Source organism: Hylaeus anthracinus, unplaced genomic scaffold, assembly GCF_026225885.1.
Source record: "Hylaeus anthracinus isolate JK02 unplaced genomic scaffold, UHH_iyHylAnth1.0_haploid 12002, whole genome shotgun sequence".
Classification (NCBI taxonomy): Eukaryota; Metazoa; Arthropoda; class Insecta; order Hymenoptera; family Colletidae; genus Hylaeus; species Hylaeus anthracinus.
Genome location: NW_026534349.1, coordinates 15,603,258 through 15,616,933, shown reverse-complemented (window position 1 = coordinate 15,616,933; position 13,676 = coordinate 15,603,258). Strand labels below are relative to the sequence as shown.

The window sequence follows — 13,676 nt, the reverse complement described above, 5'->3', positions numbered from 1 at the left end:
TAATTGATCAACATCCGCGATCGAAGTGTACCGACGCGGCTCCGAGTTTCATCAATTTGCTAATCGAGTCCTCTCTTCGTTTATCGGTCTTGCGAGAGGAAACGAAAGAGCCCCGGAGGATTCTCGTTTGCGTTCGTTCGCCAAAAGCCGGAAAGGAAATCTTTCGTCCCGATAATCCTGACTCCAAGAGAGTCCAACGAACGTCGCCTCGATTCCCTCGATGGACCGAACACGACCGAACCATCGATCGAACACTGTCACTTCACCTGCTGAGAATCTTAGGTATGAAAGACGTTCGTGGATTCCGAGTCGGATGTTTGACATTCTGGATTTCGCAAATTTTTGTACAGACGTTCGATTCTTCTATCTAACACAGGCATGCCCACCATACGGCCTGCGTAATGAATTTATGTGAACCCTCGAACAATTTCTCAATATTACCATTTAACTTCCAGTAGTTAATCGAATGAATTCTCGATACTTTTATATTTTTTAAAAAAGATTCCATTGTGAAGAATGAAAACTTTTATGCTCATCTGTACTCGGTATGATCAGTAAAATATTCTTTTTTTCCAATCCGGGTCGGGGGGAAAAACAGTTGGCCATGTCTGATCTAACATCTGCCTGGACTCCTTACTTCTCTTCCAAGTGGAAAAAGCCAGCAATGGTCAGACATGTCGGTCAAGTTTCAAGCAAGTAAATGTCTATTTACACATATCCGTAACGTGTCAGTTCCGTATCCGTTCAGTTCCGTAATGTTCCATCAATGTCAGTGATTTTAAATATTCTTCTGTTGTTTTTGAATGGGCATGTTTACACACGTCCGACACCGCTCCGTGACGTTATTGATACGGTACGGATACGGACCTGACACGTTGCGGATATGTGTAAATAGACCTCAAGGTCGAACGCACACGGGCGCAACCGATTTGAAATTAGTGTTGCAAACCGTTTGCGCTCTTTGTTTTACCTACTCCACTATCTTTGTTTTACCTCGCTCCACATTCGCATGCAACTAGTTTCAGAGTGGTTTGAAACTGATCAGTTGCGCCCGTGTGCGATCGACCTAATCGTCCATTATACAGATACTAACACGATTGGTGCCTCGATCGAGTCGTCGATAAAATCGCTGAGCGCAACAGGCTACTCCACATTGCGAGGGACAATTAATATTCGCGACATTTAGTGAAGCAGAGTTGCTATTCGTATCTTCTTGGAACGCTAGAAATTGTGACATCGCGACACGTGGAAGAATCGGCTTGGGAGACCTCTCGTCGGTCGAAGACTTTCGCCAATACAGGGTGCGGTGGAAAATTTTACTTCTAAGTTGTATTCCTTTTAGCACGATAGCACTTCAAGTTCGGCACTTTTTGTTGTTAGAGCTTGTGCCACGAATTTCGCGATAGGATTAAACAGGAAGAAATTCCTGACATTACTAATGGGTAGAACGACCGTTGACATAGCCTTCTTCATATTTACTCTCCGATAACCAGTTTTTACCACACCAGAAATGTATCTCTATAGAAAGAAATGCAAGGAAAAAATCGTCCGCTCTGTTAGTCTCAATAAAGAACAAAAACACTCTGTATCATATTTTATACAAATAAAAAATATTGATAGCTCATTTTTTGCACGTAATTAAAAAAACTCAAAGCTGGATGAGTTTGTTCTGTTGTCGAAATTGCTTTCATAATCGTATTCCTCTCACTCGTTATAAACTTTACGTATATTCAGTAGGTGTACCAAAATTCACGAAAAAAATGTGTTTGGTATTAATTTGGAAAGTGTCCTACTTTTTACCAATTTCCCAGAACGGAAAATTCCTCGACATTTTTCTCTTATTCTAGAAATGTGTGACTGCAAGCTCCCGTGAGAATTTTTAGATTATCTCATTTCGATCAACCGTTTCACGATCTTTCTAAGAAAGCTACCATTTGTGCCCACTGTGCACCGCCAATTGTCTCGATTATCCAACGAAGCGAGGCTTCGATCATTTTGATCTCTATTCTTAACCCGTCCGACTCCGCAGCCAACCCAATCAGCATCAAATTACCCGAATTTAACCCGATACAAAAATTTAACCATCGCCGAGAGATTTCGCGGAATATCGGGAAAACATACGAAATTCTTGACGTGCGTGGAATAGAACGAATTAGACTTAGTTAATAGAATTGCTTAATGGGATAAAAACAACAATCTCGTAAAAATGGGATAACAGAGAATGAATAACGAAGAAACGAAAATTCGTCTTGATAAAATTGCCTGAATCGTGTCTCTGCGCCGACTTCGAGTTCCATAGAAAACATCTAGATGTAGAAACTTTGGCGTTCGCAAGAATCGTATTTCGTAGCTGGATAATTCGACGTGGAAGAGGAGGAAAGCGTTCAAAGTCGACATAGAAACCATCAAATTTGAATGTTAACAGTAGGACGATGGTACCTGTGAACATCTGACCTCGATTGCGCAATCTCTTAAAGACCACCCATTGCAAGAGGATTTCATGCCTGAGCTTGTGGAAAGGGAGCGTCGATCCTGTAATCTTATCTAATACGACTCGAGAGAATCGGATACTTCCTCTGTCTTGTCCGATAATTCTCTGTCGGACAGTGAATCGTTGAAGGATATTTCCTTTCTTAACCTCTCCAATTGGTAACAGAAAATCAGTATTTCTACGATAAAGCGAAAAATTTCTTTCAGAAGTGGAAAGATGAGCGAATAAGATAAGTGAATTATCGGTTGAATTTTTGCATCACATAAAAACTGCATTAAATTATTAGAAATGTTAGATTATAGTTGAAAACAAATAACACGTGTACATTCCTCAAAAAGTGGAAAGGTTATGGAACAAAATGTTTATTTATATAATTCAATAAATATACAATCAATCCCATAAATTTTCGTACTCACTGTCTCTATTGAAGAAGTTTGACTAAATTAAATAATAGTTTTGATGTTACCAAATGAATTTTTCATTATAAATATGTATATGAATAAGCTTATACATGTATATATTCATACAAACATAGATTTGGAACAATCGAACCTACCATTTAATTTAAACAAATTTATAAAATAGACCTAGAGGGTACGAATATTTATGGGACTGACTGTGCATCAACATTCAAATGTGCCTTTAAATTTTTTTAAAAAATTGACACGAACGTTCTAGACATCCCAATGTTTTCTGTCCTTTTCAATTGTCTCGAAGCAAACTTTAATACTCGTAAAAATATTCACGAGTATTACTGTAGCAATGAACGCGTTAACTAGAGAAACTATCCTAATATAAATTCCAGGACGAATTTTCACTCCTGAAACGCGTCGTCATCGCGTAAACGTAAGCGCGTATCGCAGATGTAATAAGCTGCGCACCGTTTGTTCTCTTGTTTCAGATACGACCTAGAAACGGACAAGCTTTACACCATCACGTGGTACAAGGATGACGAGGAATTCTACAGATACGTGCCTAGAGGGGAACCTACCAAGCACAGCTATCCCGTCGAGGGCGTTAAAGTTGACGTGAGTCGAAAGCTCTCTTGTCCCCTGCAACGTCTCCTAGCCTTGTTCCGACTTCGGTATATCTGATCTCTGCAATGCCGAGTACCGCGCCAACATCGGCTCTCTCCTAGTCTCCCTTTCAGCTTTATGTACCGTCTTTGCCATTACACGGAGATCTCGATCATCAAAGCTTAGGTTTTCCGATTTCGGTACGTTTCGTTAAGCCTTTCGATGTCAACGATAACTACGGCTAATAATTTCTTCTGTCGAAGAAGACCCTAATATCTTCGTTCAACATTTGGTGAATGAACGTCTATATTCGCGCGAGGCAATTCCGCGCGTTTTGAAATCCGACCAAGCCCCGCGAAAACCAAGGGAAATTCCATTTGCGGGCGGCGGGTAAAAGTAAAGAGAAAGAGTGTGGTTACCGGGCTCCTTTCCCTCGCATCCAACTTTAATATCCAGCGCATGTAGACTTCTTTGTGCATTACTGGATGCGCTGAAACGCGCGCAATTACCTTTGCTTGGCGAACGCATACGCTGGATCGACGCGACGTAGCGGAACGTACCGTAAACGAGATTTTCGCCGTTCCGAGGGGCATCGAGCGATCGTAAGATTGTAAACGGGAGAAATTTGATATCGTGAAATTCCCGAGGTACAACAGTGAAATTACCTCATCACGAATATGTTTTGCGAATAGGCAAAGCTGAGTTAGGGTATGGAGTTTGGGGTTTGCCGCGCAGGGGCCTACGCCAGCTGGATGGCCTCCAGAAATTAATTTGGGGAAATTTGATGAGTTCGGGTAGGGGCATGAAACACTGCAAGCTTGCGATATCTAAACCCTAGTAATAAACAATGAATTAGCTTCTTCTCTAATGTTTCTTTCTCTAATGTGCATTAATGAGTTACTTGTGTTTATGATGATCGAACGTCTTCATATTTTCAATATTAACCCTTTGACTGGGGGACGATTTTTGCCAGAAATTCTAAGAGGCGTAGACGTGCGAATTTTAAAATAATATCATCTTACAGAGAATGACAAAACGAAACCTTTTTTATATTTACAGTTTATTCATACGACGTTTAATTTCAGAGATAAAAATTACGAACTTGGAAGACCTTTTTCCCAAAACTCAATTTTTCCAACGAACTTCTAACTTTTCAATGTTTATTTTCGAAACTAAGCATTCTATGAATAAAATGTAAATATGAACAAGTTTGGACTCGTCGTCTCTTATAAGCTGATATTTTTTAAAAATTGATTTAACGAATACAATCATTTCTCTGAGCCCATTTCCAAAGAAACAATTTTCTTTCGCAAGATTCTTCTCTTCAAGCATAGTATAAGGGTAAAAATTGACGAGAAAGCCAATCTTTTCGTCGTTTCAACGCCCTTAATCCAGTACCGTGGATAGGACACACCGATGCTGGGACGCACAGCGTCGTAACGACGCGTCGTAGTGGTCAGGCAACGAGAGAAACCGAGTTCGCGAGAAATTGGCTTCGCGATCGTAAAGGCGTCTACCTGGAAGCGAAACGACTCGACGACTGCTGTTACCGTGGACGTTGAATTCGCTTTCTGGCGTGCGTCGCGACGATCTCGTGGGCGTCGAATTTGCGAGCGTCGAAATTGTGGACGAGCACGATCGAACACAGGACGGCGGAACTTGAAAGGCGCGCGAGCGTGAAACGCGAGGCGAAAGCGAACACGCTCACGGCAACGCGGCGATAAACCACAAACTATTCGAATATTGCAGCATTCCGAATCGCGATAAACATAAAGTCCAACTACCGCCCGCTCGTTCCGACCGTATTTGCGCGTCACGGGAAATGAAAACGAAGAAACGGGTAGAAGAGACTCGCCTAATGCCGGTCACCTGGCTGTTTCATTTCTTTGCTATTGCCAAAGTCGCTGGATAGACGTATGAAATACCGCTTTTGATTGAAAATGTTTGCTATACTATGGTACCGCTACCAAGAAGATATAATAAAATTCATGTAGTTAACACGAAACGTAAACGTACCGACATTCGTTCCTAATTATTTCTACGGTGATGGGACAAATGACATAAAGTCGCTTTTTTTAATTAAATGCAAAAATCTTTTATGTGAAACTGAATCGAATGATGCATGAAACAATTGTATATAATTCAAGTATTGTACATAAGAACTGTATACAGAAGTTTGAAATTGGTCATTCGACGTGGTAGGTTCACTGTTAAAGGGTGTAATATTAATATTACAAAGAGGTAAAATTTCTTTGTACGTAGGGGGTAATCTCTGGAATTACTGAACAGATTCTAAACATTTGTTCAGTAGTAGAAAGCTTACACTATCCCTACATGAGTTTCTTTTGATAAAAATAAAGTTTCGGTTTGAAATCTCAATATTTTTCAAGAAAATTTTGGCGAACGTGAACGATATAAAATAAATAGTATTCCACACGGACGAGACCCCGGAGCGCAGCTAGTCTATAATAACTATACTGCGGACCTTTACGTAAAATAAAATCTTTGCGAACGAACCTACAAAAATTAAACCTAAATAGGTGTTGTCAACGCAATCGCAATAAGTTTCGTTCGTTTCTTTTATAGTTTTTGTTTTTTGTTCGTTACTCTTATAGTTATTGTACTTTATATTGTTCGTTTCTCCTGTAATTTTCGCGTTCCGTTTCATTTACAATTTGACCGTGAGGTGTTTGGGAGTGGGGATATAGAGAGGTAAGGCACAGCGATTATGGAAAGGAGCGCTCAGTCGTATTACGTTCGTTCGACAATAAAGTAGGTATCGAAGGATGAGTGAAGTTGCGCGCACCCACCCCGAGTTTACCAGACCGATTTGTTTGTTGTTTTAATTATGGCACGTTCCCTGGCTATTCGGACATGAAATAACGGTTTTGGTTTGGTGAATTATAATACCCAGTATTCGTGCTCCGATGTCGACTACGGAATGATTGGGCCCTGGTTGGACGGCCCAATGTCTCGTGATCGATTGTCGAGCATACCTCGCTGCTGGTGCCAGGCGAGGTCGAGTGCTTGGGTGAACTCAATGGCAAGAGTTCTGGATTGGTTGTTAGCCATTACTCGATGGTCACATTGATACTATGTGAGAAGTGTTTAACACGTTGACTGCCAGAGAAATATTCTTGAAAATTTCTGCTAGAATTAAATATTATTCAGATTATTGGAGACTACATAATCAAACATCCGTCGTGGTATTTATTTTTGTAACTTCGTCAAAATACACGAATTTCATTTAAATTCATTTCCTTTCAAACTTAACTTTCAGACTTAATTTTTTTAGTTCTTCAGTGAAAAGCACTGTCACCCACATATGAGTGACGTGGCGACCAACGTTTTAAGGCGTCTGGCCATCCTGAGCGCTCGTCAGATGGTACTATTCTTAAAAAATTCATAAATGCAAAAGTATAGAAAAAAATATTTTTATGTTTTGACACATATTAAAAAACGGTTTAATGAACACGTGAAAAATTGTTTGAGATACCAAAAAAAAAAAAAAAATGACGGCGGTTCGAAAATCTTGGTGTAGGCCTTCGGCACGAAACGCGCGTGGGCTGTACCATCAGCATATTCTTTAGGTTGCATGTGAAAAAGAAAAAAAAAATATTAGTTTGTTTCTGGAGTTTGTCGAAAAAGAGTAGCAATTGGCTTTTTTTTTTAACATTAAGAAAATTATGGTGAGAAAAGAAATTTATTTTTTCTTTTTCACCGAAATTTCACGAGGAAAATCGTTAATAAAAAAAAAAAACTAATCAAGTAATCGCAAAAATCCATTGCTACTCTTCAGATAATGTATCTAAAAAGTAGTGTATACAAATTTCAGAACAATCGGACCGATAGTTTACGAGATTTACGTTGTACCATTTCGAAAAATGTAGTTTCGAGATAATCCCAAAAGAAAGTAAACGTGCGGTCCGATTGCTCTGAGATTTGTACACACTACTTTTAGATACATTATCTGAAGAATAGCAATGGATTTTTGCGATTACTTGATTAATTTTTTTTTAAGAATAGTACCCATCTGATGAGCGTTCAGGGTGGCCAGACGCCTTAAATCGCTAATGGAACGGTACTCGGAGTGGGTACGCCTATCGACTTTTCAATACTTGTGTATTCTAACGTACGGGACAAAGTGTCGTATTTAAATCAAGAATAAATCTATAATTTGTATGAGGTGTTTCTCGTTTTGTCTATACTCCGGTCCAATCCCTGCTCCCTTTCGCCCATTGGTCGAAGGTAAACAGTAGGAATTTATTTTACTTTGCAAATATAAACGTTATTTTCAATATTCTTTTATATTATTCCATACTGTAGATTTACTGTACTGTACATTTCGTAGTTTCTTGCACATTCAAATTTGCTATAAATGCATAAAGATCCGCAGTCTAATTAAAACCAACCCCATCTTCGTTATTCGTCCCACCGAGAAGAGCTACTCGAAGCCTCCTTGAACTCTACTCTCTTGCGTTGTAAGATTCTTAGGTTCGTTTGTACAGGTGAATCATAAAACAACATCCTTCTACTGACTACACAGCCGCCTCGTGTCCTTTTACCGATAACGATCGACTTCCAGGAGTGTTCCAGGTCTCAGAGCCCGAGAAAAGCGAAACGGTTCGCGGGACTCGACCTATCCTCGATACGGTACGGTTGTACGGTACGGCACGGCACGGTACGTCCGCTTCCGATTCACGTTTTGGAAGGCACGAAAGTTCCGTTTTCCTCGGCGCTCGTTAATATCGGCCGACGCGTAACGAGCATTACGTGAGTCGAATCGGCTCATCCCTTTGCCCCGTTCTCGAGATCGAGGAGAGCACGGCTATTAATCTGGCTCGGTCCAATGGCTCTCCGATATCGACAAAGAAATTTCTTCGTGGACAAAAGCGAGCGTGTCTTTTCACCCTACGGCTCGGATACGCTCTCGTGACACTTATTGGAGTAGCAGGAATTAAGTGGATTTAGCAGGCGGAGTCGTATATTTCTACACTCCGTGGCTCTCGACTTTTAATTTTCCCTCTCGTGCGCCCCTTTGCTCCGTTACCTAACGCCACTTAATTTCGCTATCTAAAAATATTTAATCGCGTCCCCCTCGCGGAGATTTACTTACCTCGCAAGCATTCTTCCGCAGGTAGCTCCCGCACGAATTGCCCCGAGGAGTCACGAGATTACTCGCCAAGGACCTCGCGAGGAATGGCCCTGATCCTTTCTCCGCGTATGGATCTCCTACGTTTCTGTTATTTCCAAACTTCTATATTCCGGTTATTTCTTTAATTCCTACGGTGCTATGCACATTACACGTACATGCTGATTAATATCACCCCCTTGCCTTAATTGCACGTTACATCATTCATGCAAAAAATGAATTTTTTGCCCTCTTTTCAATATACTGATTTAAATGTAATAAAAAAAAAAAATCGTACATCGTCCGATATGCAAAATAGGGGAGGCAACGAACTCTTTACAGCAGCAGACCTCTTATCGAGCCTTCGGAGGAATTAACGATAATTCGTCGTTCGTTAATTCTCTCGCTGAGAAAAAGCAAGTGGCCGACTTTATCGTTATTCCGCTTTAAACGGGTCTTGAACGAGTCGACCGACCAGAGCTCCAACTTTCGAGCTTCGTCGAACGAGTTTGCTCTCGACCTTCCTCCGGCCTTCGTCGTCCTCGCGGGCGGATTCTTTCGCGAAACTTTCCCACGGAAAGAAGTTTACGCTTTCGTCCGCCATTGTTACGCGTTTTCGGAGGAAAAAGGTGCATTAGAATTTTTATTATTTGACAGAGAGTACATCGGGATTGAAAGGTTGCGGGGTAAGCACCATGCAGCTTTTCATAGTCCTCTCACCAGAAATAAGTTTTCCCATTCCGTGGGCGAGACTCTCCAGGGACAAGATCCCGAATTTCCTGTTCGACATTTTCAATTCCATGGTAAATTTGCTTGGATTGTACCTGCTCATCCTAGGATTTCTCCGAAAGAAAACTTTGTCAACAGAATGCCCTATGATAAATGCAAAACTACCAGCCTTATCGATCAAGTGTTCCACATTGCCGACAAGCGTAAATAATATCACTTTCGTAATTAAAATCGAAGAAAAGCGTTACCGCGTCCTACTCAGGAGAATTTCTAATAATGCCACTCCGAGATTAATCAAACGAGCCCCTTTATTCGGACCACCGATGTACAAAACCGAGCCAGCGCCTGGCGAATCTACTGACGCAGTCGGAACAGACATACATTTACACTGGGCACTCGGTATAAATGTATAACGCATGACCTGGATAGGTTAATGGAATCTGTAATCTAGCAAACAGCTTGAATCGAAGTAGATCTCTTTCGAGTTTGTTCCGACAGTGCATTGGCAGGACATTCGATGAACAAGAATTGTAAGTGGAAATTTGTATTATTCGTTAGTTTACTGTCGCGTTGACCAATCGTTTTTGAAAGTTCTTTATCGCCAGAGACGTTTGGCAACCAGGTGGTCAAAGGCCTTCAAGAACTGTTGGATTGTTCACAGGTCAATAAACTAAATTACCTGACTCTCATACGTTTACGTGACATCGCTCCTACCCTACCACCAACATCCCCATCAGGTCCCAAAACGACAGTCTACGGACGAGATAAAACTAAACACGACAAACAAATTATCGCAAACTTCCAAAGTGAAATACTTCATTGTGTAGGAGTGTGATATATAATATGAGGTTAATTGTCTGAGTGTATCCGTGTATGCAATGGTTGCGTGTGAACGCGGTGTGGTTTGTTATTTATAATAATTTGGAGTTCAGTTCGGTCGAGACAGTTGTAAAAGTCAGATAATAAATAATTCGTTGTCAAATTGTAATACGTTTTAAAGTCCTTAGATTCCTACAATTGTATCTTATTAGGGGGAGGACACGATCATGTAACCTTGGACCTGGTCCAAACAGTTTTTGGTGATCCTAGATCCTAAACAAGTTTCGTCGTGTCCGAGGGTTTTTGTGAATGGGCCTCAGGGGGCCCAATCAAATAATTCAAAAAGCAAAAGAACGGATATTTTAATTTTGCCAGTATTTCTATCGATTCGCACTGAAATCGATGCGAGAAATTCAATAAAAATAGTTAAAACATTCTAGGAAAATTATTTCTCCAGTTATCGCCAAAAAATCGCTTTTGATACTAACAACATTTGTAAGCTAATTAAACTACCCCAGGAAAATTTTTTAACGCAAAAATAACATTGTATTCGGATTCAGCAGCCAAAAACATCTATAGATACCGAATTTCGTGATGATTGGATAATATTACTTTTACTCCCCGCAATGACCCTGGGAATTGACCAAAATCGTGACTCAAGATTGGCTTGTCAACTTTAAACGTCCATAACTTGCTCAATTCTTAACCGATATACTCAATAAATATGTCATTGAAAAGCTCTTTTAAAGACCAATAAAAATTGTTCAATGCTAAAAGACGCTCAGATGGCTTTATCACCCTCAAAATTCGAGTCAAATATCACGAACCTCAAAAACACTTACGAATTTTTTTTTAGGCCCTTACAATTGTTTTAGCGGGTCACCGATTATTTTATGGGTACCTATTATCAAGGTGGACGTTCGGTAAAAATTTCATCGAATTCCCATTTACGGCTCTGAAGTAAAAAAATTAATAGTTGCAAAAGCTGAAAATTTCAAGGGGCATTTTTACTTGCCTATTTTTTGACCAAAAATTTTTATTCTTAGATTTCACTCAAAATATGGTTTTCAACGATTTTTGAGGCGAGAAATACGATTTTGCAATTGGTTTCTCGATAAAAAAAATGTTATCACGTGGTTTACGTACAAAACTCTCTTCTTCCTTGAGTTTAGGGCCTTATTTTCGCAAGACTTGGCTACCTATAATTCGACTTCGGAATCGTAAGCGACTTTTGTCACAATCCTCTTACCGGATAGCATCCCTGCATCAACGCAATGACAAGTCGCCGCTCCTCAGGATCTAGCTACGTGAAAGTTCATGGCCTATGGCAAGGTCCTATTACACCTCCTAGCCAAGCCATAAACTTCCACACGGCGAAATAGCGTCCGGCTATCCGGCTTCAAAACATCCTCTCGAAATGGCTCGTTGCTAACAGGCGCGACGAGATCTCCCGATGGCTGACGCCCATCGCTCGAAGCGAGTCACGTTCCATCGAGACGCTACGTCGATGTAACGTTACATCTTCCACACAGGATCACGTATCTCCCTGCTCGAGACGTTACGTCAACGCCCCCGCGTGGGTCTGTCTGTTGGTTGATCGGTCGACCGCTCGATCGGCCGAGCGCTCGCCTCCGCAGAACGAAATAACCTCCGAGGTAATGCGATTCCCGCGAACGTTTCCAGCTCCCTTCGCGCGTTTCCTCCGCTCCCTCCTTGGTCCCTCTTTGGTTCCTTGTTTTCCCGCAACTTTGCTCGCTCGAGGTAAATCGATTTGTCGATCAAAGAAAGTTTGCGACCGACGACGTCTCGCCGCGGCGAAATAAACGTCAACGTTTCGATCGCTAAAAATTTACGGAGAACAGCGTGCTGCGGCAATCGTGCTTTCTTATCGAATCCCCCAGAGCAGAGATGGCCAACGTTTCGTTCGAATAATGGATGACTCGAGAAAACACCCTGTAGCGATTTATCTGTAACGCTCGCGCCGCGGGACGGTTATGCGGATGAGCTGTTGTTCAATGGCGTGTAATATCATTTCGCTATTTGTATCGTGGCTTTAATAGGTCGAAGATCGGATCGATAGCCTGGACGGTTTACAACTGGGTGTTCCGTTGAATTCTGTTAGAGAATCGACCAGGAGAGGTTTACGGTAGGACAATTTGCGAAGAGTTTCACTGCTACGTGACATCGGGAAAGGAGGGTGTTGAGAAATGCCCATTTTTGGCATCGCCTAGAAATGAAAAATTCATGCAGGATTTTTTAGTGTCTCGAATTTTTGAAGTTTCTAGACGATAATACTCCCTTAAGGAACTCAGCAGGGAGATGAATTGAAGCTTGAAATCGAGCAAATCCAAAGTATCATATAATCATGGCTAGGTACATGGGAACAGCAACCAACAACGCGTACTCCGGCTTTGCTTCCACATGAGTGTGCAAGTATGGCTTCCAGTGTGGTTTTACTTTCATCAATTAGTACATATACAAAGTATTTTAAACTATTTGAATGTCGTGAATGCAGTTTCGTTTGAAGTAAAATGACGTTAATTGGTTCCACATCAATCTGGTATTTTTTTAAATCAATATTGTATGATGGTACTGATCCTCACCATAAACACCTGCAACCTGCTTCCCGATACGTCGCGACGATGAGAGGTTGCGATATAAACAAGAGTTAGATCCCAAGAAAGAAAACAGATCTGATTATTTTAGTTACAATATCTCTTTTCTCTGATCTTTTCTTTGACAACTTTCATTTAATCCTATGTAGCAATGATTATATACTTCTAGTTTGTTCCATTACTACCCTTAATATATTTATCCGTAAGATTTATTAGGTTCAATTCATGATTCTTATTAATCATTTTTAAGACGTTTCGATACTCTCGATTAAGTTACTTTGAACCGGGTGATATTTTCCTTGCGAATCGTGGCTTTCGATTCCCTGTAGTGGAAACTCGGAAACCATTAACAGTTGAACAAGTTACTGAATTGAAATTCATTAAAAAATATCAATATAATGTCGAAGTAATCGCAGGACGTATAGAAAGTCGTTAAATATTTCGAGGACAGTTCGATATCCGAAGAAGAAGACGACGAAATATAAAATATACGTAAGTTCCGTTATCGTCACATTCATACTTTGAACGTATTTTTGACAAGTTTCCCATCGTTTCTCGGGAAAGTGACGAGGACATTTTTTGTTCCTTGAGAGACACTCTAGAAGATCCTGCATGAATTTTTTATTTCCAGGCGATGCCAAAAATGGCCATTTCTTAACACCCTCCTTTCTCCGATTACCACGGCCACATCTGGCAGAGTTACTCAAGTATATATTGGGGCCCGTCGTAAACCAATCTTGGTCCAAGGGGTGACTCGGCCTCGAAGCCTAAAGCCGGCGACTGACTTGCAACAGAACATTGTAATGTAACGCGAGCATTCGCTTAGTTTGGCGGACTAGCGAGCGACGAACCGAGCCGTTCTTGCACTCGGTTCG

General features: G+C 41.0%; 1 protein-coding gene across 3 annotated transcripts in view; it reads left to right on the top strand.

Annotated features, from left to right (window-relative positions):
• LOC128892553 (basal cell adhesion molecule-like) overlaps positions 1 to 13,676 on the top strand; it is a 98,149-nt gene that overhangs the window by 54,514 nt on the left and 29,959 nt on the right. For all 3 annotated transcript variants that reach the window (XM_054153082.1, XM_054153083.1, XM_054153084.1), the window contains exon 4: positions 3,393 to 3,519. In XM_054153082.1, coding sequence (XP_054009057.1) covers positions 3,393 to 3,519 — 127 coding nt within the window. The remainder of the gene's footprint in view (positions 1 to 3,392; positions 3,520 to 13,676) is intronic.